This window comes from Rhinatrema bivittatum, chromosome 2 (genome assembly GCF_901001135.1).
Source record: "Rhinatrema bivittatum chromosome 2, aRhiBiv1.1, whole genome shotgun sequence".
Taxonomy (NCBI): Eukaryota; Metazoa; Chordata; class Amphibia; order Gymnophiona; family Rhinatrematidae; genus Rhinatrema; species Rhinatrema bivittatum.
Window position 1 is genome coordinate 293,138,300 of NC_042616.1, and position 26,472 is coordinate 293,164,771.

General features: G+C 41.2%; 1 protein-coding gene across 2 annotated transcripts in view; it reads right to left on the minus strand.

Annotated features, from left to right (window-relative positions):
* Positions 1 to 1,513: 1,513 nt before the first annotated feature.
* Positions 1,514 to 26,472, minus strand: part of PDCD6IP (programmed cell death 6 interacting protein) — a 224,614-nt gene continuing 199,655 nt past the window's right edge. For both annotated transcript variants that reach the window (XM_029589621.1, XM_029589620.1), the window contains exons 17-18: positions 11,595 to 11,800; positions 1,514 to 2,222 (exon numbers count right to left, since the gene is read on the minus strand). In XM_029589621.1, coding sequence (XP_029445481.1) covers positions 2,066 to 2,222; positions 11,595 to 11,800 — 363 coding nt within the window. In that variant the 3' untranslated portion in view covers positions 1,514 to 2,065. The remainder of the gene's footprint in view (positions 2,223 to 11,594; positions 11,801 to 26,472) is intronic.

Sequence of the window (26,472 nt, forward strand, 5' to 3'; positions counted from 1 at the left end):
TGGTGAGACTGCACCTTGAATACTGTATTCAATTCTGGTCGCCGCATCTCAAAAAAGATAGTTGTGATGGGAAGGGACAGAGAAAGGGCAGGAACAGCTCCCCTATGAGGAAAGGCTGAAGAGGTTAGGGCTGTTCAGCTTGGAGAAGAGAAGGTTGAGGGGGGATATGATAGAGGTGTTTAAGATCATGAGAGGTCTTGAACGAGTAGATGTGAATCGGTTATTTACACTTTCGGATAATAGAAGGACTAGGGGGCATTCCATGAAGTTAGAAAGTAGCACATTTAAGACTAATCGGAGAAAGTTGTACATAGGAAATATATAGCGGGGAATTAATAAAGAAGCAGCACTCCTGTGGCTACATCTCTACAGCCAGGCCTCTCCTCATGGCCACGCTGCAAACACAGTCAAATCCAGGAGAGCACAAATTCCAAACATGCTGTTCCACTGACTACTGTGACATCTCTCGGTATCCAGCTGATCCTTAACAGGATTCTAAGCAGTGCCATCTGAACTCGTCAGCTTTTATCCCTACTGCACAGTAATTACATTTAAGTTGGATACCAGTACTACAAACTCATATGCATTGCATAATGGCAGAATTTAAGCCTACAGACAGTAAGCCCCTCTCTCTCCAGAAACCACAGAAGCTGAAATCCTGACTCAGCAACGCAGGAAAATGAAAAGCTTAAGCTATAATTCACACACAAGGCCAGAGAAAACTATGAAATTGTCAAGAGACCAATATCTTTAATTTACTCACTTCTCTGGCCCAGACTGCGCTGCTCCCTGTTATCTCCAGTTTATGTACAGTAAGACTATTTGTTTGCTTGTTAATAAAGTTTGGAGTTGAAGAAGCAGCCTCCTCCGTCTGCAAGTAAAGACTGAGCTAAGCTGTTTAAGTTACACATAGGAAATGCACAGCAGAGATAGAATACATTTCTCTTTGAAAAGTATCTAGTGTAAAGTATGTATGCTAAAGATGCCTGTATATTATTTTTACTTATTTGTGCAAGCAGCAGAGGGGGCATAAGAGCCTGCATGATTCCGAAAATTAATTGTATGCACATTAGTTTGTACTCTAAACACTGCCAGAAACACCACCTTTTAAACCCGTAATAGAGAAGCCCACTCATATTTTTAGCCAGGCAGAGAGCAGCAAGTTTTAGACTGATCAATTTATCCAGATAAATGGCTTTGAAAATTGCCCTCTACAAGATGAAGATTGGTCTGTTGCCTAGTTCATTCATTATATCACATGTCCTTATAAAGGCACAGCCATGCAAATTTTGATTCTTACTAAATTATGGCTGTATAAGACACATCTGCTATTGCCATATTGTTATAAACTGAATACATGAGGTACTGTATTAAAAAAGCCAGCAAGTATATAAACATTGAGCTTGATAGCTGCGCATGTTCCAGTTTTATAAATACAATCAAAGGCAAAAGATGCAAGTGGAACTTTAAAATCAAAAAAGTTTAAGTAGCAAGAATTGATCAGAGACAATCAAACTGTTATAAACAGGTCTTGTGTTTATTCTTTTGATTTTTATTCATATGATTTACAATGCTTCGATTATCAAACAAAACTAGCTTACTGGAACAAACTCAGAGGAAAAAAAACCACAAAATAAAATACAGAAGAAAACTACCCTCCTTTCTTCCCCTTGTGGTAATTCAGTAATAGGCAATATCAAAGTCCATGAATTATGTTTCATATCAAAATTTCTTAATCACTCTTAGCAAAGGGAAGGGGGGGGGAGGCTATTTCTAGGAGGTACCAGAGTCAGGCTTGAACAGTTTATACTTTTCAGAGTTGTATTTTCAGTTTCTGTATTATGCTGCAATTTAATGTTGCTCAAATCTTCTCTCGTGTTTGTGCCCTAGCAGCAAGTTCCAGAAGAACATTAGTGCAATCAGAGGTGAAACTGGAATACAGCTTTTAGAATTTGGACAGAAAGTATAAGTTGCATACAGTACAATACAATAACTGCAGCTAAAACCTTAGTAAGCTTATTGCAAGTTTCTCTCAATTTTAGCAAGCCAAGCTTTTTCAGACAGGTCACTGCCGAGGGTAGTAAGTCTGCTGTGGATAGGGGTAGCCAGGCTGCTGTGGTCCAGGGTATGGTGCTTGTCCAGGTGGTGTGTACATATATGGCATGTTTTGCTGGGTATACATATACGGATTATAACCAACTGGCATTGGCATTCCAAAATACCTGTAGAAAAGAAAGCACATTTACAAATGTAAAAGGAAGACACCCATCCTTTTATACACACATCTCCAAGTCTCTTCTCCTCCAAAGTCTTAATTTTCTTTGAAAAAAGAATTTAAAAATTAAAATTAAAAAAAAATTTGCACCCCACTACTCTTATTAAAAACAGGTTTCAAATGAAATTGATATAACACTCACTGTTCAGTAATAAATGTGGGGAATTTATACACAATGCTCTACCTTTTGCAACTTGTAGCCTAGCGCTTCTCAAATCTGTCCCACCGACTCCCACCACCAGTCAGGTTTGCACTGTTCTTGGATATATAAGCATTTGATACGGTCTCACTCTGTGCTGTTGGAAAGGTTAAAATCAATGGGAATAGGAAGGGCCATTTTTGCCTGGTTTAGCTCATATTTAGATACAAGAAAACGTGTTAGTTTTGCAGTCAGACTGGTTTAGCATCTACTATGGTGTTCCTCAATGATCTGTGCTCATGACAGCACTATTTCATTTTTACCTAAGGTCTCTGTGCTCTCTTTTGGATGTGCATGGGATCAAATTTAGAATGTAGGCTGACCTACAGTTGTTTTTCCCCACTGAATGGAAACTTTAATGTTGCTCTTTAATCATATAACTAAGTGTCCCAAAGAAAACCAGCTTATCCTGAATTTGCAGAAGACACAGGCAATCTTTCTCATGGGATCCTGATTGCCTCTTTGTACGCCCCTGCGTGTCGCCTGGAGAACTTTAAAATAAGAATTGCATTTTCTCTTCACAGTTCAAGACTAACACCTCAAAGTAAGAGCAACAATAGCCAGTGATCAGCAGACAAAATATATAGTCATTGCTCTTAATCGCAGAAAATACAGCCCCAGTGCTTATATTCACAAATTCAGATACAGGAGACACAGAACCTTTGATCAAGTTCCTTTACTTTCAAAAATTTCAGGCAATTCTTGTCTTGTATTTTCTATACATCTGTTCAGTGCTCAATCAATAACTAAAGAGATACCTGTAGTCAATGATCTGTTAAATTAATTCTCTATTTGCTGTATTACTGAAACATGGCTAAAAACCTCTGATATAGTACTCACTAATCAAATACAGTCCCCTTTATAGGACATCTTTTCATCACCGAAGAAAAATTGTAAAGGTGGTGGTTTAATGTCAATTGTTTAAAAAGTTTTGAAGTTGAAGCAAGTTCATTTCTCGATTGCATCCCCTTTTGAAGTAGCCCTATTTAAATCTAACTCTCTACAGGTTTGCTTAGCTTATTGCCCTCCTGGCCTATTGGAACACAATAATTCACCTTTAATTGAGTTTCTAGCTAATAATCTGACGAGGTTCCAGCCTTCATTCTAGGTGACTTTAATCTGGATGTTTATATTATTCCACGATAGTTAGCCTATAACACAGGTCTTCCCAAACCTATCCTGGTGACCCTACAGCCAGTTGGGTTTTCAGGATATCCACAATGAATATGCTTGAGATAAATTTGCATACCACAGAGACTCAGTATATGCAAATTTATCTCGTGCATATTCATTGTGGATATCCTGAAAACCTGACTGGATGTAGGGTTCCCAGGACAGGTTTGGGAAGACCTGCTGAAACAGCTTCCTTGACAATCTCTCAGCTTTAGGCTGGGAACAGATTAATCAGGAGCCATCTCAAAGTGGGACAAACATTAGACTTAATCTTTGTCAACAATACCCTAGTTAACAATATAGTCACATCCATCAAATCTGTCCCTCGGTCAGACCATAATTTAATCCTTGCAAGACTATTAACTCCCCTTCTTTTCACATCAGCCCCGATTGTACTTACTTGTATTGTATGCCCATCAAAACTGATGATTTCATTGAATTACTACCAGAAGGTCTAGCATAACAATTTTTGATACAGCAGTTGCATCTTGGATAGCGTCACTTACAATGATTGCAGATAACTCAGTCCTCATACTTTTTAAAAAACAATCCAAAAGAATTAGCACTCCTTGGTATACTAATGAAATTAGAGAGTTTTAAAGAAAGCTGAGGAAGAAGGAAAGACTCTGGAGGAAATATCCCTCAGATCTTTCCTTGGGCACACACAGGGCTCTAACTAACAAATATAAAATCTTAACACTAAAAAAGATCTTCACAAAAAAATCCATATCAAATTCAATCCTAGAGTTTTGTTTTCTCTAGTTCAAAACCTGACAAGCTCCAGTCTAATGAGCCAACAGCTCAATGGTACCAATTCTGAAAGTAAAAGTAATGAATTTGCAACATTTTTTTTAAGGAAAAAATTCAAAACTTGATTACCAATCTTCTGTCCCTGCAAGACCAGAAGATCTCTATGTTATCAAATGATAGTCTTACGTGGCTGAATTTTGAGCATGTATCTTAGTTAGACATCAAGTTGATTCTAAAGAAAATGAACCCTGCAACTCAGCCTAATGATGCAATACCTATAAAAGTATTAAAGACAGTACCTTATTTACTTCTCTATCCTTCTTGCTACTAGCAGAAGGAAAAGCGCCCATGTCACTAAAATGTGCAGACCTGAACACACTAAGTAATTATAGACCTATTTCAATTTTGCCTTTTATTGCCAAGATAATAGAAAAAGTAGTCCAAATTCAGTTGGCAGACTATCTTGAACTAAACAACTTACTCTATCCGACCCGGTCTGGCTTCAGGAAACATTTTAGTACAAAATATCTTTTGCTGGCATTAACTGACACTATTTTACAGGGTTTTGTTAATGATCAAGCTTATTTTCTGATTTTACTAGATTTATCGGCAGCTTTTGAAACAGTTTATCATCAAGTTCTGAATCAAAGACTATCAGAAATTGGGTTCTCCAGCATGACCCTGCAATGGTTCTCCTCCTATTTAAAGGACCGATCATTTCAGCTTATTTTCTGTGACTCTTCATCTGTTAAAGTTGACCTGGGGTCTGGGGTTCCCCAGGGATCATCTCTGTCTGCCAGGCTTTTAAATGTGTACATGCTATCTCTTTGTAAATTATCATTGGGATTAGGGATCACCAACTATATATATGTAGACGATGTTCAGCTTTTGATTCTGATTAATGAATCCATTGAAAAAAACCTTGAGACTTGAGAGATTAGCTATTTAGCAACTCCTAAATTATATGAAATTATTTTTGAACATGCAAAAAAGTGAAATCTTATATTTAAATAGAAAAGTTTCTTCAGTTATGTCTGTCACTTTTAAGTATGGTTCAATACAAATAGAATAATCTACCTATGCACGAGACCTTGGAGTTATGATTGTCAGTGAGCTGAATATGAAAAAGCACATCAACCTTAAAATCAGAGATGGTTACCACAAATTGCATATTTTCAAACCCCTAAAGCCCCTTCTAAACCATGATGACTTTCATTCCGTGCTACAGATACATCTTTTCCAATTTAGAATATTGTAATGCTCTTATAATGGGTCTCCCAGCAAGTACCCTAAGGCCACTTCAATTGCTTCAAAATGCTATGGCAAGAATCTTGACAGGAGGAAAAAATTATGATCATATTATACCTACCCTGATCGCCTTGCACTGGTTACCAATAGAATGCAGAATAGATTATAAAGTATTGTGTCTTTTATATAAATCAATATATAATAAAGTTGAATGGCTAAACTTGATGATTCACCTAAATATCCCTCAATAGGATTTAAGATCCACAAATAAAGGACTTCTGATAGTCCCTTCAGTCCATACAGCACATTTAAGCGAGGTGAGGGAGAGATCTATTTCAGTTGCCGGTACCAAACTGTGGAACTCTATGCCCATGGAATTAAGGTTGCAAAGTGACTTTCCCATTTTTAAAAAAGGACTGAAGACCTGGCTTTTCAAACTAGCTTATGAAAACAATGCTTAACCAAGGCAATTTCTTTTATTCTCGCTAGCACGATGTTTTGGGATTCTGGATTACTGAATGAGGCATATTTCTTTAATTCTTTTCCTTTTACTCATTTTATTTTAATTATATTTTATGGATGCATTTTAAATATTTTATTTTTTGTTTGTGTTTACCATTTGCTTGTTTATTTGAATTTTATGTTACTCTGTTTTTATTTATACATGGTAAACCGCTGTGGATTGATTCAGGACAGTATATAAATATTACAAACATATTATGGGAATCAACAATTTAGGGAATCTGTTCGTAATTTGGGTTTTATTTTTTATACTTCAAGGAGTATAGTTATGATTTAAAATCTGGTTATTTTAAACTTACGATCGTTAAGGCACTTAAAGTACATATTAGACAAATGATTTTCAGACTGTGGTCCAATCATTCGTGCTATCTACAATAGATTACTATAATTTCCTCTTGATTGGGTTACCCTGCTGTCTCTCTAAAAGCAATGCAAGTGCTACAAAATTCTGCAGCTAGACTGGTGATGGGTAGGCAGTGATGGAAGCACATAGCTCCCAATTACTGGAATTTTATTAGCTTCCTGTTAAATGTCTGATTTAAAGGTTTTAGCTCTGATTTTTTAAGGATTTGAAATTGGAAGCCCCTTCTTACTTAGCAGAACTTTTGAAACAATGTATCTCCAATCGTACACAGTGGTCAGTTAAAAATGTATTAGTATTCCATACAGCAAAGGCAGCATGATTGCAGGTAACACGAGCAAGGTCTTTTTTTTGTAGCAGGGCCAAAATTATGGAACTCACTGCCTTAGCCCTTTAAGCTATTAACAACATCAGTATTCTTAGGAAACAGCTAAAAGCATATCTATTTTCACAAGCTTTGAAATAATAGTATTGCTCTTTGGTTTTTCAGCAGGAATCTTTTTTTTTTTAATTAATTATATGTATATTTTATTTGATTGCACTTTAAGATTATGATATGATGTTTGTCATTCTCTTAGCATGATTTAGCAGAGTTGCTTACCTGTAACAGGTTTTCTCAGAGGGCAGCAGGATGTTAGTTCTCAAATATGGGTAATATCATCAGATGAAGCCCAGCAAGAAACTTTGATCTCAAAGAATCTAGAACTTGCAAACATGCCCTACTGAGCATGTGCAACTGTAGTCATCACCCTGTCCCATAGGCAAGAGTCCCTCAGTCCATAATATAGCTCATACATGGAGAAACCAACTCCCAGGGAAGTGGGTGGGTTTCCTCGGAGAACACCTGTTACAGGTAAGCAACTTTGCATTCTCAGATGACAAGCAGGATGGTAGTCTTCACACATAAGTGAATCCCTAGCTATAGGCTGTCCGAGCAGGACAAAGCAGGAAACTATACACTGCAGAAGCACTGTGTCTCCTTTTTGCCTGTGAGGCAGCCGATACACAAGGGGTCCAAGCTGGAGAAGAGCTGGGTTCCACAAAGAAAACCCACAGAAATAACAGACGAAACCCTCATGCGTAGCAGGGGAGCCCAAGGCAGGGGAGTGTTGTGAGTATGAGTAGAAGCATATTCTGCATCACGGAAAACATTACAAGCAGGGTTTCGGATCAGTAACCCTGACACTGAAGTAGGCCTAGAACCTCCTGGGTACAGGAAAAAGCCTAGAAATATAAACAAGAGAAGGACTATTGAACGAAAACCATAGAGTTTCCTTTGGTGTTAGAAGACAACCGAAAACCCAGCTGGGGCCTGAGAACTCCCCAGAAAGAAACTGTGGTCTACAGACATCTGAAGAACTCTGCAGAAGTGTGTCCATGTGTGACTGATAAGCACAATGGGCAGAAAAGTCCAAGCAATGCTTGGAGAATAATCATCATCATCAATGGCAGAGCCTGAGACAGACTCTACATGCTGAAGCACCAGACCTAACTGACCATGCAGGATAGTGACAAGAGTTTCAGAGGATGAACGGCAACCCCTGAACCAGATCGCTATCCCAAACTCCCAAGCAGGGAGAGAAGTTAGGCCTGAAGATCATGCACACTGCACCCTGTCAAGGGCCAGAGATATCTATTCTGTCTACAGAATCATTCAGGTGAGCAGGAAGGAACTTTGGGCAACTTAGTGAAGCGAGAAAGCTAAATGAAGTACTGGTCAGAGCCTGGTGAAAATATAGGGGAAAACGTGGTCTATCTGTCCCTGCAGGTATACCCTACTATATACCACGAATGCCTTAGCTTTTCCCCCACAACATTTTAACTGGAAGTCAGAGGGAGCGAGAACAGGAGGCGGCAGATCGCAGGACCTCCCCAGTAAGCATAAGTTGCTAGGTGGTATATCCCTACCCCAAGCAATTAACTCATTGCCGATTCCAGTAGGGTATTACCCACCAAGCTAGAGCCCTCAGCCTGCTGGAAACAGTTGAAACTGAAAGCAAATTCCCCCAGGAAGAAATCCAGAAATACTCCACTAAAGAGACAGGAAGAAGGGTGCCATAAGTGCAATCCCTGTCGATTTAGTCACTGGCCTGAAAAGCCCTAAGGGTACCACGGCTGGGCAATCTCAGAACAGACTGCCAAGCACCAGGCTTAGGTATTAATACTCTAACCATGATTGCAAATACTTCACCCAAGGAAGCAGGCAGACCAGTAATGGAACAATCGTTGCATGAACCAGGACTCCCTGTCTGAAGACTGGGTTATCTCTAAAATGGGGGCACTTTCAGGCAGAGGATCTGCAGCCCCAACACGGCTCATCCATGCCCAAAGTAACCGATAACTGCCAGTGCAATTGACTGTTCCCCTCTGCTCACCCATTCATCAGAGGGCGTCGATGCTGCAAGCACGATGGCATCTCTCGCCAGTGCTATGGCTGATAGCCTCGCTAGTGCACAAACCCAGGTGGGTCCTCCAAAGCCCCCTGAGCCCAACAGCCCCTGAGATCATCGGCATCCATGGTGCCCAAAAGCTGTAGCCTGTGATGGGACAACACAGTGCTCCTCAGTGCCTCATCAGAACACCACCAAGGAGCCTTCAGGGCACCGGACCGCTGCACCTGGATGCCTCAGCGTACCAGGGTGCCTTGAGTAGGTGGCGACCCAAGTGCTCGATCTTTCCAAGGCTAAAATCCCTGTCACGCAAGGGCTTCAGTGGCACTGGAAGGCTCTCAAGAGCCCTGGCGGTCTATGTATCAAGGACAACCAGAGTGCTCAATGGCGATCCCAGCCAATATAGTCAAAAGTGGCAAGGTAAGGCATTGGTGGCCAATACACCCAATGGCCTCTATGGCAGCCCCGCACCCCGATGGCACTGAATTTGCCAATAGTATTGGGGCAGCTCCGCATCACGATGGCATAGAGACCATGTCTTGCGATGGCAAAGAGGCCACTACCCACGATGGCCTCAAGGGCTGCTGCGGCATGGAGACCATGCACCTCGACTGTATTAAGGGTGGCCACACACGACCTTGATGGAATCGAGAGCAATGGTGGTACAGATGGCACCTCAGTATCGGGGGCACAGAGGCCTCGAGGGCATCGATAATCGGTCGGCCCCGTCAGCATGGCACTTGATGGCAAACCTGATTCCCAATGCCAGAGGTTGGTGCAGCTACTCCGGACCCTTACAGTATCGAGGGTGTTCTGGCACCTCAACAGCATTAAGGGTGACCATGGTGCTCAATAGTAATCCTGCTCCCCGACGCAATCCTGACATCGATGCATCAGAGCAAAGGTGTGCTGGTCACAGATGTGCATGGGCAACAGTTACTGGGCACGGCACTGAAGTTGCAGCAGCAAGCTGCTTGCTGATGCTCAGCTACATCATCCAGGGATCCTACCCATGGAGACTAGTTCCTTTGAGTGTGGGGAGGATGAGCTCTCCCCCCCTACAGAAACGGTATGGTCATTGATCTCTTCACTGTCTGACCTCCAATGATGCTGATCGATCGGTGAAATGACATGAACTCCTGCCTGGGTAGAACTCAAGCAAGTCCTCAGGCTCAGTGGCCTATACAAATTACCCACGGACTGCACTCAGTCCTGCCAGCACCAGACAAAAGGTATAAAAAAAAAAAAAAGACAGAGCAAGGAGAAGACACAGACACTAAACTGCAGGTACAGTATTTTTTTTTTTTTAAAGGGACGAAATAAGACTCTGCCAGACTGCACAGTGACCAAGGCCTGCCATGAGGCTGGCAGACAGAGGAAAGAAGAAAAAAGGGAAAGAACAAAACTACCGTAAGGTAAAGGAAAGGAAATAGCGGCAGCTCTAGAAAAATCACTTACAAAGACTAAGGTAGAGAGCAAAGCTGAATGCAGTGAGACACACGGCTCTGCGGAAAAAGACTGAGGGGGCAGGGTGATGATTATAGTTGCACATGCTCGGTAGGGCATGTCTGAAAGTTCTAGATTCTTTGAGATCAATGTTACATGCTGGGCTCCATCTGATGTCACCCATGTGTTTTGACTACCATCCTGTTTGTCCTCGGAGAAATTCCTATAAGCGGAATAAAAACACTTAAGTAAATAAATACTGGGTCTCCAATATATGCAAATTTATCTCATGCATATTCATTGGTGATATCCCACAAACCCAACTGGCTGTAGGGAGACTAGACCAGGTTTGGGAAACCTTGCTGTAGCCTCTTCTTCATGAAGTGGCAATGTAAGGTTTTATCATCATATTCACCAAGCAAGGTAGAACATTCTCCATTTATTATTCCCAAATAATTTCTCATGAATCTTAGCAAAAATCCTAAGTCAAAGGTAATGTATCTAACATTAGATCACAAAATTTTCAGGGCAAGCACCACATTTCCTTAACTTGAAAAAATAGAACTTCTGAAACCGGTTCAATTTCATAGGGTTGTTAATGCTACTGACAGCCAAAAAACAATTCACAAGGGCTTTCCTCTAGGGAGAGAGCTTTCACATTTACATGGTGTCCTGTCTAGTGAAGAGAAGACACACTAGATGACTGAACACAAACACATTAAGGCAAGTATTCCTGTAAAGTAAACATTATAGACTACACTGAGAAATAGATATATATGCTTACTATGGAAAAATGTTTAAGCTTCAACTTTCATCAGGCTGTGAAGTTTCACAAGGCTAAATATTGATTTTTCAACTGTGTGTTTGATGTATTAAATTTATTTTTGTTTTAAGGAAGTGCCTGTCAAACTTTTTTTTTTTTTTTAAACTGTGGGTTTTTCTGCCTCTGCCGTGAGGACTAGTTCATAAACCCTGTTCTTGGGAGTGCCACTGGACAATTTTCTCTGCTCGTTTTAGATGGTTGAAAAGACACATTCAATCTTTCAAGTTTGGCTAAATTTGTTCTTAGGTTTTTTGTATTCTTCGACACTGTCACACAGCCTAAACAAACTATATTAGACAGACACAAAATAAACTCCTTTTAAGTCCATGAAAGTGACTATGATTAACACTCAAGCAGCAGTCTCAATGAAAATCTCACAAAACTGCCAAGGAGTGGCGTAAGCTTACCCAGGGTATCCTGGATAGGTTGGGTAGGGAGGTCCTTGGGCCTGTGAAGGTACAGGGCTGGATACAGATGGAACAGGAGCAGAGACTGAAGCAGTACCACTAGCAGGAAGAGTTGGTGCAGGAGCAGTTGGCGCAGGAGCAGTGCTGGTACTTGCAGCAGTAAAATTTGGGGGCGGAGGACGTGCAGGCGGCTGAGGCTTAGCAGACTAAGAAAACAAAGTTAAAAGCAATTCAAAATTAAACAAGGCCTATGGCCAAAATGTACTAAAAATATAATATGATTTACTAACAGTTTGAATTTAAGTTAATGATATCTCTCTCTCAATTAAAGTATTTACAACATGACCCTTTGTACACATTATACCAAATACTTGTCGGCCTTACTTATATACACAAGGCCCTCTGACTTCTTGCAGCAACTCATATGTAGATTCAGTGGCAAGGGTTAAAAAATTCTGTAGCAATTTTAGGACATATTTGCAGACACATGTGACTATATATTACTAAAGAGCCCAACTTTCAAACCTATCTATGGTTCAGCATTTACGTGCATAAGTGGATGCATTGAGATTAATGCTAGTATTTTATAAACTGTGTGGCAGGAGCGTATATTTTATGTGCAAAATAATTGAAGCACTGTGCAAATACACATCTAGAATTAAATACAGAGGCAGGTCATTTATAAAGCATGTAGGCATACTTGGAATCACAAGTTCATTGATATTTCCAACAGTTCCATTCAGTCCCTCTCCAGTTCACTTAGGCTTTCTAGCACTTCATCTTGAATCACCACCAGTTCTCTCAGACTTCCCACTCAAACACTGTAGACGACAGACAAGTCCTATTTCTCTTGCATGAGTCAATTAGCAGGTGTATAATTGTATAAATAGGTTAGAGAATGTGTGTGTCTCTCTTTTACAAAATAGCATTCACCACACATACTCTGAACCCCGCCCTGGGACATCCCTAGACCGCACCATCTGCCTTTCCCCTCCCACCCCCCAGTCCGTGCAAATCTGAACATGCACATATTTCTTCATGGAGAGGGTGGGGAAGGCCTGGAATACCTTTCCGGAGGAGGTGGTGAAGAAGAAAACAGTCAGAATTCAAAAGGGCATGGGATAAACACAGTGGATCTCTAAAGGCTGGAGTACGGAAAGGAGATAAGCGTGCAGGGTGGTAATTTGCTGGTATGGTGGTTACTACCCTTAGCAGAAGGCATGGAGATTACAACCCTTAACTAAGCTTGTTCGCAAGCTTCCAAGTTCTCTTTCCCTGTTGATTGTAACTTTTGACTTATTCCTGCCCATTGTTATCTTTCGTTTACTTGAATTGTTACTCCAGTTATACCCTTGTTAAATGTAAACCGATCCGATATGGTTATTTACTATGAAGGTCGGTATAAAAAACTGTTAAATAAATAAATAAATAAAATAATATGCTTTGATGCTTTTAATGCAACATTTTTCCCCGCGTAAACGGCTGGGGGCTAAGGGGAATTTGATTCAGATGACAACAACAGAGGGCCCCGATCTTCGATGGTCTGGGATATTGTTACGCGGACATAAGGGAAAAAGCACAGGACTGCTTCTATGGCCAAGTCCTAAAGGAAATGAAGAAAGCGTGCGTGAAGGTAACTCGCTGGTGCGGCAGTTACTACCCTTAACAATATAAGCCTTGATACTTTTGATGCAACTCTAGCATTGCTCTCTGCTTCAACGGCAGGGGAAAAGGGGAAATGGATTTAGACAGCAACATGGGGGCCCCAATTTTTACAGTCTGCGGAAGTAACCAGCCAGTGCAGCGGTTACTACCCTTAATAGAAGCATGGGGATTGCACTACCCTTAACGCTTTTGATACAACTGCAATATTGCTCTCTGCTTTGAAGGACAGGGTGGGGGCTGAAAGGAAAGACATTTGGATTCAGGGACAAACAACACAAGCCATGACTTTTTTTTTTTTTTTTTTTTTTTTACAGTTTGGGGTACTGATGCTCAGACATCAAGAAAAAAAACACAGTGCTGCTTCTATGGCTAAGTCCATAAGCAAAGCACATCAAGGAAAACTGAACGATAACCTGCACGACACAGCAGATACTACCACTGGAAACTTGCTGGGCAGACTGAATGGACCATCAGTCCATTGCTGCCATCATTTCTATGTTTCTATACACTCAACGTTTAAAAAAGTGGAACCCCTTTGATAATTCAGTCCTAAGTTTACAGAGTTGATTTTAGTGAAAATCCTAGCTTTAAGTATTAAATATTTTTCCAACTGTTTCTGTATGAGTGATTAAAAACTAGTTTCCTTTCTCCATTTCGGTTCACTCTTGCTTTACCTTTTTTTTTTTTTAAACTACTTCTTTCACTCTTATCCTACTTTACCTCACTACAGCCTGCTTCCCACCTTTCCTAAGTTCCTCATTCTATTCTACTTGTCCCCAAGCCATCTCCTCTTTCCTCCTCACTGCTTTCCTTTTCCTTCCTTACTCTCACCTCCTCTTTTTGATATTCTATGCTCCCACCTTTCTTCTTCACTCTCTTCCTGCCTATTTCTTCCAGTTCTCCCCTATGAGCTGTTGCAGACCTTTCCACCCTCTTCATGTAGTTGCTAGCCTCCTCCACTTCCCCCACACAGCTGACAGCCTTCCCCTGTCTCTTCCTTTCCAATCCAGGTGTCTTTTCCCCCCCCCAGTCTACCAACTAGTTGCCAGCTTCTTGCCATCTCCACCCACAAGCCACCTTTCCCTTCAGAACAGCTACTAGCTGCTTCTTCTTCCCCCCGACAGCCATTAGCAGTCTCCCTTTCTGTATAGCAGGCATCCAGCTAACCTTTGCCCCCTCCCCTCCCCCAGCCCATACCACTCCACACTCAGCTGGAATTATGTTTCTATTATATTTTATTGTATATCACTGATTTTTTATTTTTTTTTTTTTGCTAAAGAGGCTATTAATCAAATTCAATACACTAAACTAGCTACCCTCAACGTTCGCAGAAATACATGCTACTGCTACTCCAAATCTCCTCTATCTGGCACTATTAAACTGTTTACTATAAAGAACACAGTGCTGATACTAGCTCTGATATCATAAGAGTTAGCACCAGCACAACACAATTAAGAATAAATGGACTTGCATGGTGCTAGAAATAGCAAAATCTTTGGGGTAGTGGCAGCAAGTACCACCACCAATGGCAAGGAAATCAGTAGTTGGGAGAAGGGGATTCTAGCAGTCAGTTTCTGCAGCAAAAGCAAACTGACATGGCAACTACCATAACATAGCAAGAAACAGAAGTAAAAAACCAAAACAAAACCCACTTCTCATTATCTCCATGGTCCTAAATGCTTAAACAGTGATGCCAAACGGCATTCACTTGGAACACTTAAAAGGCAGTACTGTGTACTCAATACAGCATGCTAGTAATACTACAGCAGTATATATTATACATGTAAATACAGAAATAACGCAAGGGTGGTCAACTCCACTCTTTGAGAGCCATAAACAGGCCAGGTTTTCAGGACATCCACAATGAGTATGTATGTGATAGATTTGCATTCAATAGAGGCAGTCCTGTTTGCGGCTCCCAAGGCCACCCCCGATATAATTGGAATTCAGACAATGGGATGCCATCAGGTCCATGAGAGGCAAGTCCCACTGAAGCACAATCTGATGAAACATGTCACAGCTGAGTTACCACACGTCTGGATCCAGTTGGTTTCTGCTCAGAAAATAAGCTGAACATTCTCCTGACCCGTAATATGCACTGCCGATAAGTGTAGATGTTCCTCTGCCCAAGGAAACAGAAGAGCAATCTCCTCAGAAACAACTAGACTTCAGATGCTACCCTGTCTGTTCCTATACGCCATGGCTGTTGCACTGTCAGAACACTGACTGCTTTTCCCCTGGCCTCTTCCTGAGACCACAAGCCTTGTGCTACCTAATCCAAACAATGTACTTCCCATACCATCAAACTCATATCCCTTGTAATTAGGCTCCATGAAATGGAGTCCAGACTCACACCCCTTAACAGATTTCCTGGGTTCAACCACCAATAAAGAGTGGACTTAGACTATATGCTTTGTAACTTTAAATCTGATAATAGACAGTTTAAACTAAAGAGTGGACTTTAATGTCCCGGGTAAAGGGTGTCACTCGTAATCCTGAGAATGTGAGGACCATCAAGACAGGAGGGAGGCCTGAAAAGGTCTCATGTGGACCCTGGCCCAGGGTACTGAGTACAATGTAGCTGCCATCAAGCTAAAAAGTTGGAGACAATTGCATGCTCTCAGGGTTTTCTGAGCAAAGATTTCTGGACCTTTCAAACAAGTTTGGATACTCTCTGAAATCAGGCTTGCACATTCTACTTCTGTATTGAATTTGGCACCCAGATATTCCAAGGACTGAGCAGGAAGGAGTTTACTCTTTGCAAAATTGACTATCCAGCTCAAGCCTTCTAAGACTCAAACTACTCTGTCTGCTGCTTGGAACCCTTCCTAGAAAGATTTGGCTCTGATAAGCCAATCAGCAAGTAAGAGTGCATCTCCTTTTAAAAGTTCACAGAGCCATGGCCATGACATCAGAAGCACACTGAACTGAAAATGTTCCTGTAAGATGCAGAAACAGAGGAATGTTTGATCTTCTGATTGGATGGGAATGTGAAAACAAGCTTCTGAGAAATACAGGGTCAAGAGAAACTCATCTATCCTCACTGCCAACAGAATGGAGCAAAGAGTTTCCATTCTGAAATGTGTGATACAGAGATTGCTATTTTACACCCTTTAGATCTAGAATAGGCCTGAAGGAGCCGCCCGTCTTTGGAATGACTAACTAAATTAATATCTTCCAGAACCCTGCTTCGACAGAGGGACTGGAACGATGGCCTGCAACAGATGAAACCTTTTGAGGGTAGTTAAGACTGCTGCTCTCTGGGAAGCTGAATTACATGGGTATACCATGAAAGTGTCAGGAATGGGAGCGGCCAGTTCTAGAGAATAACAAAGATGGATGAAATTAGAGACCAATTTGTCAGATGTTATGTGAGTCCACTCCTGGTAAAAATGCAGTAAACAACCACCTACCAAAAAGTGAACCCACCTCACTTCATTAAGAAGCATGGTCAACTCTCAAGGACCCCACCTTTACCAGAGAGTGTAACCAGGCTGCTGGCACTAGCCTTTAAAAAGGAGACGGTGCAGCTTTTAAACTAGATCATGGGGAAATACTGACAGTCGCTTAGAAGCGCATGGTTCGGAATGATGTATCTTTGAAGAATAATAAGAGAACAGGTAAAATAGGGCACCTCAGTAGAGAGGTTGCAATAAATGCCAAAGTGGACCAGGCGTCTAAGTGCAGAAAGATTTCAAAATTATCCCTGTCAAACAAAAATCATACTTTGAAATGTCTGCATACAAACGCTAGAAGTCTGAAAAATAAGATGGGAGAGTTAAAGTGCATAGCACTAGTTTAAGAAGTAGATATAATTGGCATCTCAGAAACCTGGTGGAAGGAGGATAATCAATGGGACACTGATACCAGGGTACAAATTATATCGAAATGATAGGACGGCTCATATTGTGGATGGTTGGCACTATGTGTTAAAGACAGCATTGAGTCAAACAGGATAAAAGTTCTTCAGGAAACAAATTGCAATGTTGAATCTTTATGGATAGAAATTTCAGGTGAAAAAGGGAATAAAATAGTAGTGGGGTGTTTTATCATTCACCTGGCCAGAATGAATTAACAGACAATGAAATGCTAAAACAAAATTAGAGAAGCTAACAAAATCAGCAGCACAGTAATAATGGGTGATTTCAATTACTCGTAACATTCACCAAGACACTGCTAATCAGGACATTCTAGAGAAGTAAAGTTCCTAGATGAAATAAAGGTCTGCTTCATGGAGCAGCTGGTACAAGATCCAGCAAGAGGGGAAACTATTTTAAACCTAGTCCTTAGTGCAACACAGGATTTGGTGCAAAAAGTAAGTGTTGGAGCAACTTGGCAATAGTAATCAAACATTATAAATTTGACTTAAATGGAGGGAGCACAAAAAAGAAATATAGTGTAGCAGTATTCAACTTTCAAAAAGGTGACAGAAAATGAAGCAAATGGTTAGGAAAAAACTGAAAGGAGCAACTACAAAAGTTAAGAGTTTGGCTCAGGCATGGATGTTTAAAAATACCATCTTGGAAGCCCAGACCAGATGTATTCCATGCATTAGAAAAGGTGGAAAGAAGGCTAAACGATTACCGGCATGGCTAAAAGGTGAGGTGAAAGAAGCTATAATAGCTAAAAGAACATCTTTCAAAAAATGGAAAAGGGATCCACATGAAGAAAACAGGGAACAGCATATAGCACTGGCAAGTGAGATGCAAAACATTGATAAGGAAGGCAAAGAGGGAATTTGAAATGAAACTTGCCATGGAAGCAAAAACTCAAAACGTTTTTAGGTACATTTGAGGTAGAAAGCCTGCACAAGGAGTCAGTTGCATCATTAGTTGATCAAGGAGTAAAAGAGGCACATAGGGATGAAAAAGCCATAGCAGAGAGACTAAATTAATTCTTTGCTTCAGTATTTATTGAGGAAGATGTAAGATATACCTATGCCAGAAATGATATTCAAAGGTGATGATTCAGAAGAACTGAAACAAATCTCAGTAAACCTGGAAAATGTACTAGGACAAATTGACAAACTAAGTAGCAAATCACCTAGACCACAAGGTATACATCTCAGAATGCTGAAGGAACTGAAAAATTAAATTGTGGACCTGCTATTGGAAATTTGTAAACTGTCAATAACATCATCTATGGTACTGAAGACTGGAGGGCTGCCAATGTAATGTCAATTTTTAAAAAGGGATCAAGGGATGATCCGGGAAACTATACCAGTGAGCCTGATGTCTGTGCCAGGCAACATGATAGAAGCTATCAAACAACAAAACTGCTGAGCATATAGATAACCACAGTTTAATGGGACAGTTCAGGTGTGTATACCATCCTGAACCGGATGGTATACACACCTGAACTGAAGAGTAGAAAATCACCTGGAACGGATGGTATACACCCCAGAGTTCTGAAGGAACTAAAAAATGAAATTTCAGACCTATTAGTAAAAATTTGTAACCTATCATTAAAATCATCCATTGTACCTTAAGACTGGAGGATAGCTAATGTAACCCCAATATTTAAAAAGGGCTCCAGGGGCGATCCGGAAAAATACAGACCGGTTAGCCTGACTTCAGTGCCTGGAAAAATAGTGGAAACTGTTCTAAACATCAAAATCACAGAACATATAGAAAGATATGGTTTAATGGAACAAAGTCTGCATGGTTTTACCCAAGGCAAGTCTTGCCTCACAAATCTGCTTCACCTTTTTTGAAGGAGTTAATAAACATGTGGATAAAGGTGAACCGGGAAAAGTAAAAAGTCATGGGATAGGTGGCGATGTCCTTTCGTGGATTACAAACTGGCTAAAAGACAGGAAACAGCGAGTAGGATTAAATGGACAATTTTCTCAGTGGAAGGGAGTGGGCAGTGGAGTGCCTCAGGGATCTGTATTGGGACCCTTACTTTTCAATATATTTATAAATGATCTGGAAAGAAATACGATGAGTGAGGTAATCAAATTTGCAGATGATACAAAATTGCTCAGAGTAGTTAAATCACAAGCAGATTGTGATAAATTGCAGGAAGACCTTGTGAGACTGGAAAACTGGGCAACAAAATGGCAGATGAAATTTAATGTGGATAAGTACAAGATGATGCATATAGAGAAAAATAACCCATGCTATAGTTACACAATGTTAGGTTCCATATTAGGTGCTACAACCCAAGAAAGAGATCTAGGTGTCATAGTGGATAACACATTGAAATCGTCAGTACAGTGTGCTGCTGCAGTCAAAAAAGCAAACAGAATGTTGGGAATTATTAGGAAGGGAATGGTGAATAAAATGGAAAATGTCATAATGCCTCTGTATTGAACATAAGAACATAAGAAAATGCCATACTGGGTCAGACCAAGGATCCATTAAGCCCAGCATTCTGTTTCCAACAGTGGCCAATCCAGGCTATAAGAACCTGGCAAGTACCCAAAAACTAAGTCTATTCCATGTAACCATTGCTAATGGCAGTGGCTATTCTCTAAGTGAACTTAATAGCAGGTAATGGACTTCTCCTCCAAGAACTTATCCAATCCTTTTTTTAAACACAGCTATACTAACTGCACGAACCACATTCTCTGGCAACAAATTCCAGAGTTTAATTGTGCGTTGAGTAAAAAAGAATTTTCTCCGATTAGTTTTAAATGTGCCCCATGCTGAGACCATGTGCTCCATGGTGAGACCGCACCTTGAATACTGTGTACAATTCTGGTCACCACATCTCAAAAAAAGATATAATTGCGATGGAGAAGGTACAGAAGGGCTACCAAAATAAGAGGAAAGGAACAGCTCCTCAAGACTAAAGAGGTTAGGACTTTTCAGCTTGGAGAAGAGACGGCTGAGGGGGATATGATGAGGGGTTTAAAATCATGAGAGGTCTAGGACGGGTAGATGCGAATCGGTTATTTACACTTTCGGATAATAGAAAGACTAGGGGGCACTCCATAAAGTTAGCATGTGGCACATTTAAAACTAATCGGAGAAAGTTATTTTTCACTCAACGCACAATTAAACTCTGGAATTTGTTGCCAGAGGATGTGGTTAGTACAGTTAGTATAGCTGTGTTTAAAAAAGGATTGGATAAGTTCTTGGAGGAGAAGTCCATTACCTGCTATTAAGTTGACTTAGAAATTAGCCACTGCTATTACTAGCAACAGTAGCATGGGATAGACAGTTTTTGGGTACTTGCCAGATTATGGCCTGGATTGGCCACTGTTGGAAACAGGATGCTGGGCTTGATGGACCCTTGGTCTGACTCAGTATGGCATGTTCTTATGTGCATCAAATAACTACCGGAGGGGATGAGTAAATGTTAATCAGTTGTTTACTCTTTCGAAAAGTAGAAAGACCAGGGGTCACATAATGAAATTATTAGGTCATACATTTAAAACCAATAAGAGAAAAAATATATTTTTAACTCAGCACATAATTAAGCTCTGGAATTCAATGCCAAATGATGTGATGAAAGTTGTTACTATAGGTGCTATTAAAAAAAAAAAAAAAGGTTTGGACAAGTTCCTGGAGGAAAAATTTATTAACCATTAAGATTGGTAGAGTTGCAGAAATCCACTGCTTATTCTTGGGATAAGCAGCTTGGAATCTATTTGCCCCTTTGGATGTGGGAACAGGACACTGGGCTTAATGGATCTTTGGTCTGACCCATTATGGCAAGTCTTATGTTCTAACTGGACGAGTCTGGCCTTGGCTTTTTGAACCTTCGAAGGCACTGGGTTATGCCCTTATGCAGGAAGGAATAAGCCTACCCCTGTTTGCCAGTTTTATAGCATCTGGAGTCGTGGAAGTTCCCTTGACCTCCACCAGGACATAAAAGGTGTGCCCCTCTGTCTTCAGGGAACCTATTTGGTTTCAGATCCCCAAGATTTTTAACTGCTCTAGAATTTATCCAAAAATCAGCCTTCCCTTAAAAGGGAGCTTGCCTAGCCTGGACTCAGACCATGACTTGGTCGCCCAATTGCAGAGTCAAAGGAGCCTTCTTATCATTATACCAGAAGCTAACAACCTTGAAGAAATTCTGAGGAGATTGTAAAGAAATCTTGCAAGATTGTCTGCAGCTAACTCCATTTGGGCTTCTCTTTCACTCCCCAAGAGTTGCTGAATACACAGATATATAGCATAAGCTATCATAGATCACGATTTGCACAGGAAGTGCTGCTGAAGAAAATACATACTCCATGTGACGTTCAATATTCCCATCCTGCAGTTTCTTAAGTGAAATACTACCCTTCACTGGGATAGGGAGTCTCCTATTAACAGCCATGACCAAGGCATTCACGTTTGGCATATGAAATAAGTGCTAAACTACCACCTAAGGGATGGGATACAGCTTAACAATATTCCTCACTCCCTTTAGACCACTCTCCAGAAATTCCCATTCCAAAAGCACCATTTCCCTCCATTTATGAGGGAAATGCCTTGGTTGACTTATGGATCCCTTTGATTATGGTATCACAGACAGGAAGTTTTTCCACCTTGTAATCCACAATTCTCACAGAAGGTATCTGCTCAAAAAGAGGCAATGTAATCCCTATGGAAGAGGCAAATAAATGAGTTATTCTTCCTATTGGCGGCAACAACCTTCCTCCTTAAGTACAGGTGGCAGAGTCCCGCTGGTCCTCGGGGGCCTCCAGCACATCTTTGGAAACATGAAACAGGGTGTTTACTAGGCAACTGTCTTTGGTCTTTGTGCTGGAGGAAAACCAAGGAAGTAGACTGTATCACTCACTCAATAAGCTTCTGAATTGCAGAGGGCCTCATTCAAAAAACAAATATTCTGGCAAACTTTTCTCAGAATAAGTCACAAGCTGGCCCAAAGAATCCAAACTAACTGCTGAGCCAACAGGATCAAGCACCCGAGCGTTCTCAAAATCCTGATATAATCTAGAGAAACACTGGAGGCACAGAAAGTGCCGCAGGAGAAGAGCTTGACATGGCGGTCTTTTCTGCCAAATCCTGCACCTTTTAAGCCTTCACTAATCTGATTTCTGAACACAGCGCATGAGTACTGCACCGCTCAGTGCTGCCAAAGATTCGATGTCAGCCCTAAAGCCTTTGAAGTGTCCCCAGTTACCTTCCTGTGCCAGGCACAAGTGGCGCAGGGAAACTTAAGCCAATATGAATTGTTTACATCCACAGGCCCTGCACCACTGGCTGTGGTTGGACTTCTCCTTACTGGCCTGAAAAACCCTCCTCCAGAGCAGAGAGGCTTGAAGAGTCCAGGCGGCACTGACCACAGGAAATCAAGGCCCCAAAATGCTCCTACTGGAGATTCCTGTGCAGGCAACAATTCACCCCTGCTTCGGCAGCACTCCAAGCAGGCAGCCTGTCTTACAATTTATTTATTTATTTATTTTTTAAAAGACAACTCAATACAACGGTCCAGGAGCCATTGTGGGGGGAGGACAGGTAAATAGGAAGATCTCCTCAAAACTGAAACTTGTTGGAACTTGACCTTTTTTTTTGTGCCTAGAAAGAGGACCCTCCCCTCCCCAAGTTCAACCAGGCCCAGCTGGGTCTGAGACCCATCAAGTGGGCTCACTAACTTAGGAGTACCAGGCACATGACTCTGACAAAGTGCCAAGCCTAATTCCCTCCAGTGGAAGGCCAGTGAAAAATAAATTCTGCTACACCACCAGTTGTCCTACCATCTGTTGGAGGAAGAGAATACTGGGTTTGTCAGTGCTGCACCACCTCTGTATAGTATAGTCTGCCTCCATCTGCTGGTAGGGGGCTACAAGCCACCTTTCTGGACTGGTATAGCATGCTAAAATAGAAATTTATTTTTCTTTGCCAACCATGGACCACTACACCCTTCACTTGACTAAATGTACTGAAACTCATACAGCGATATCAGATCTCTGGCCACTGAAGTGACAAATGTTTCAAAAACCTACTAATTGAGTTTCAAATTGTTGACTCACTTCAAATTAAACATTTTAACTAATCCAACTGGTTAGTTTTATAATTCACTCAACTGTATACATTTTTAACTTTTAGATCCATTGTCAATTTTTTTTTTAACCATGTGCCTGGCTCAGTATTAATTGGTTGCTAGTGTGGAGAAAACATTTAATATGAACAAGTACAAAGTGATGCACATAAGGAAAAATGATCCTAACTACAGGTACACAACAATGGGTTCTGTATTAGGAGATGCCACTCAGGAAAAGGATCTCAGTGTTACTGAGACTAATACACTGAAATAAATCCTCAGCTTAGTGTGGGGCGGTGATCAAAAAGACAAGTAAAATGTGAAGAATGATTCAAAAAGGAACAGAGAAAAGAAAATGGAGAATATTTGTTTAAACCTCCCATCTCTAGCACATTTTACAATTGCTGCAACTACATCTTTGTCCCTTGCTGCATTAATTTCTATTAAAATATAGTTTTACTTTATAGACCGGATTTTCAAGCCGTTGCGCACGCCGGGCCTATTTTCAAAAGGCCCGACGACGCGTGTGTAAGTCCCGGGGTTTTACTAAAGGGGCGGAGCGGGCGTGGTTGAGGCCAGCCACTGTGCCAGGGATTGCGCGCCAGCAGTCGGCTGGCAGGCGCAAAAGGTAAAATAAAGGTTGGGGGGGTGAGAGTAGGGCTGGGGGGGGGGGGGGGGGGGGGAAGGTTAGGGGAAGGGATTTTGGAGCGGCCTGGGAGGGAACGGTATAAGGTAGCAGCTCGCCGGGTAACACGCACAGATGTAGGCCGCACGTGCTTCTTTTAAAATCTACACCTATATGTTTAAATGTAATGGAACATTTCTTTAAATTTTTGATCCATCTGTTCACTTTTATCCAATAGTTTACTGTTTAATAAAACTTAAGAAAATGAAAAACAAAACAAAGTTGCCCATCAACTTTGAGCCCTCATCTCTTATTTGGATGCCTCTGCCATAAGCAAGTTTATTATTGGGTTACTTGCTCATAGGAGTAACAAATTAAATTACTGAATTGAGAGCGACATCTAATGGCACATACTGCAAACTAGCCAACTTAGGTATACAAATGAAGAATATGTTTTGATTATTTTTTATTCATCTATTTATGAACATTTTTTACTCAACATATAATTAAGCTCTGGAATTCGTTGCCAGAGCATGTGATGAAAGCTAATAGTGTACCTGTGGTCAAACTAAAGGTCCATCAAGTCCAGTATCCTGAGTCCAACAGTGGCCAGTCCAAGTCACAAGTCCCTGGCAGGATCCCAAGGGATAAACAGATTCCAAGCTGCTTATCTCAGAGGTAAGCAGTGGATTTCTGCAACTTCACTAAATAATGGTTTATGGACTTTTCCTCCAGGAACTTGACCAAACCTTTTTTAAACTCAGCTACACTAATAGTTTTCACCACATCCTCTAGCAACGAATTCCAGAGCTTAATTATATGTTGAGCAAAAAAAATTCTCTTATAGTTTTAAAAATATCACCTGGTAACTTCATTGTGTGTTCCCCAGTCTTTATACTCTCTGAAAGACTGATCAATTAACATTTACTTGTTCCATTCCACTTATTTTCTAGACCTCTATCATATCTCCCCCCTTAGCCATTTCTTCTACAAGCTGAAGAGACCTTTAGTCTTTCCCTCATAAGGAAATTGTTCCATCCCCTTTATCATTTTGGATGCCCTTCTCTAACCCTGACTAATTCTGCTATATCTTTTTTGAAATGTGGTGACCAAAACTGCACACAATACTCAAGATAAGGTTGCACCATGGAGCGATATGGAGACATTATGATATTCTCTGTTTTATTCTCCATTCCTTTCCTAATAATTGCTAGCATTCTATTTACTTTCATGGCTGATACTGTACACTGAGCAGAAGATTTCAACGTATTATCAACATTGATACCTAGATCCTTTTCCTAATGTGGAAGCTTGCATTGTTTAGCTATAAATGAAAATTGGTTCTTACCTGCTAATTTTCGTTCCTGTAATACCACAGATCAGTCCAGAAAAGTGGGTTGTGTATCCCTACCAGCAGGTGGAGTCAGAGAACAATTAGAACTTTGGGCACTGCTACATAACGAGAGTGCCACCTGCAGTCACTCAGTATTGACCTGTACCCAAGCCCATGCTAATAGAACTAAATAATGAAGGGTAGCACCCAACCACATTTCCGGACTACCACTTCGTCGCTGGCAAAAATCAGACCAAACAACTGCGAAAAACTGCTCCATGAATCATGTCTGCAAAAAAGGAGCTTCAACAATAAAAAACTTAAGCAGATTCTGACCAAACAGTCTTTCGGTATCTGAAGAAAGGGGTGGGCCTCTGGACTGATCTGTGGTATTACAGGAACAAAAATTAGCAGGTAAGAACCAATTTTCATTTCCTGAACATACCCAGAGCAGTCCAGAAAAGTGGGATGTATCCAAGCTACCATACACTGGACAGGAACCCGAAAGACCCGCACGAAGCACACTCTCCCCGAAGGACGGTTCATCAGAAGCCTTAACGTCCAATCGGTAATATTTCCTAAAAGTGTGAATAGACGACCACACCGCTGCCCTACAGATCTCCTGAGGCAACAGTAACTGACACTGCCCAGGAGGTAACCTGAGCCCTAGTGGAATGAGCTCTTAGACCCAAAGGCACCTGACGCCCTCGGGCTATGTATGCCGTGCGAATGGCTTCCTTAATCCACCGAGATATGGTCATCTTTGATGCTTTGTCCTCCTCCTTTGGGCCACCAAAGAGAACAAACAAATGATCAGAATGTCTAAAGTCATTGGTAACCTCCAGATAACGCAATAAGGCACGCCGCACTTCCAAAAGATGAAGGTCTCTGTTCTGAGAAGACTCCCGGGACCAGTTAGGGAACCCCAGAAGCTCCAGTTTGATTGACGTGAAAGGCTGAAACCACCTTAGGGACAAAGTACGGAGCCGTTCGTAACGATACCCAATCGTCGTAAATCCGAAGAAAAGGATCCCAACAAGACAGCGCCTGCAACTCAGATCAGATGGGCCGAGCACATGGCCACCAAAACACTGTTTTCAAAGTCAGATCTTTCAGGGAAACTCCATGAAGAAGCTCGAAAGGAGCGCCACATAGAACTCGCAGGACTAAATTCAAACTCCATCCGGACACACCGAACAGATGGGAGGGCGCAAATGTTTGACCCCCTTAAGAAACTGAACAATACCTGGATGCGCTGCCAGCGAACAGCTGTCAACGTTTCCCCGCAAGGCACCTAGAGCTGCAACTTGTAT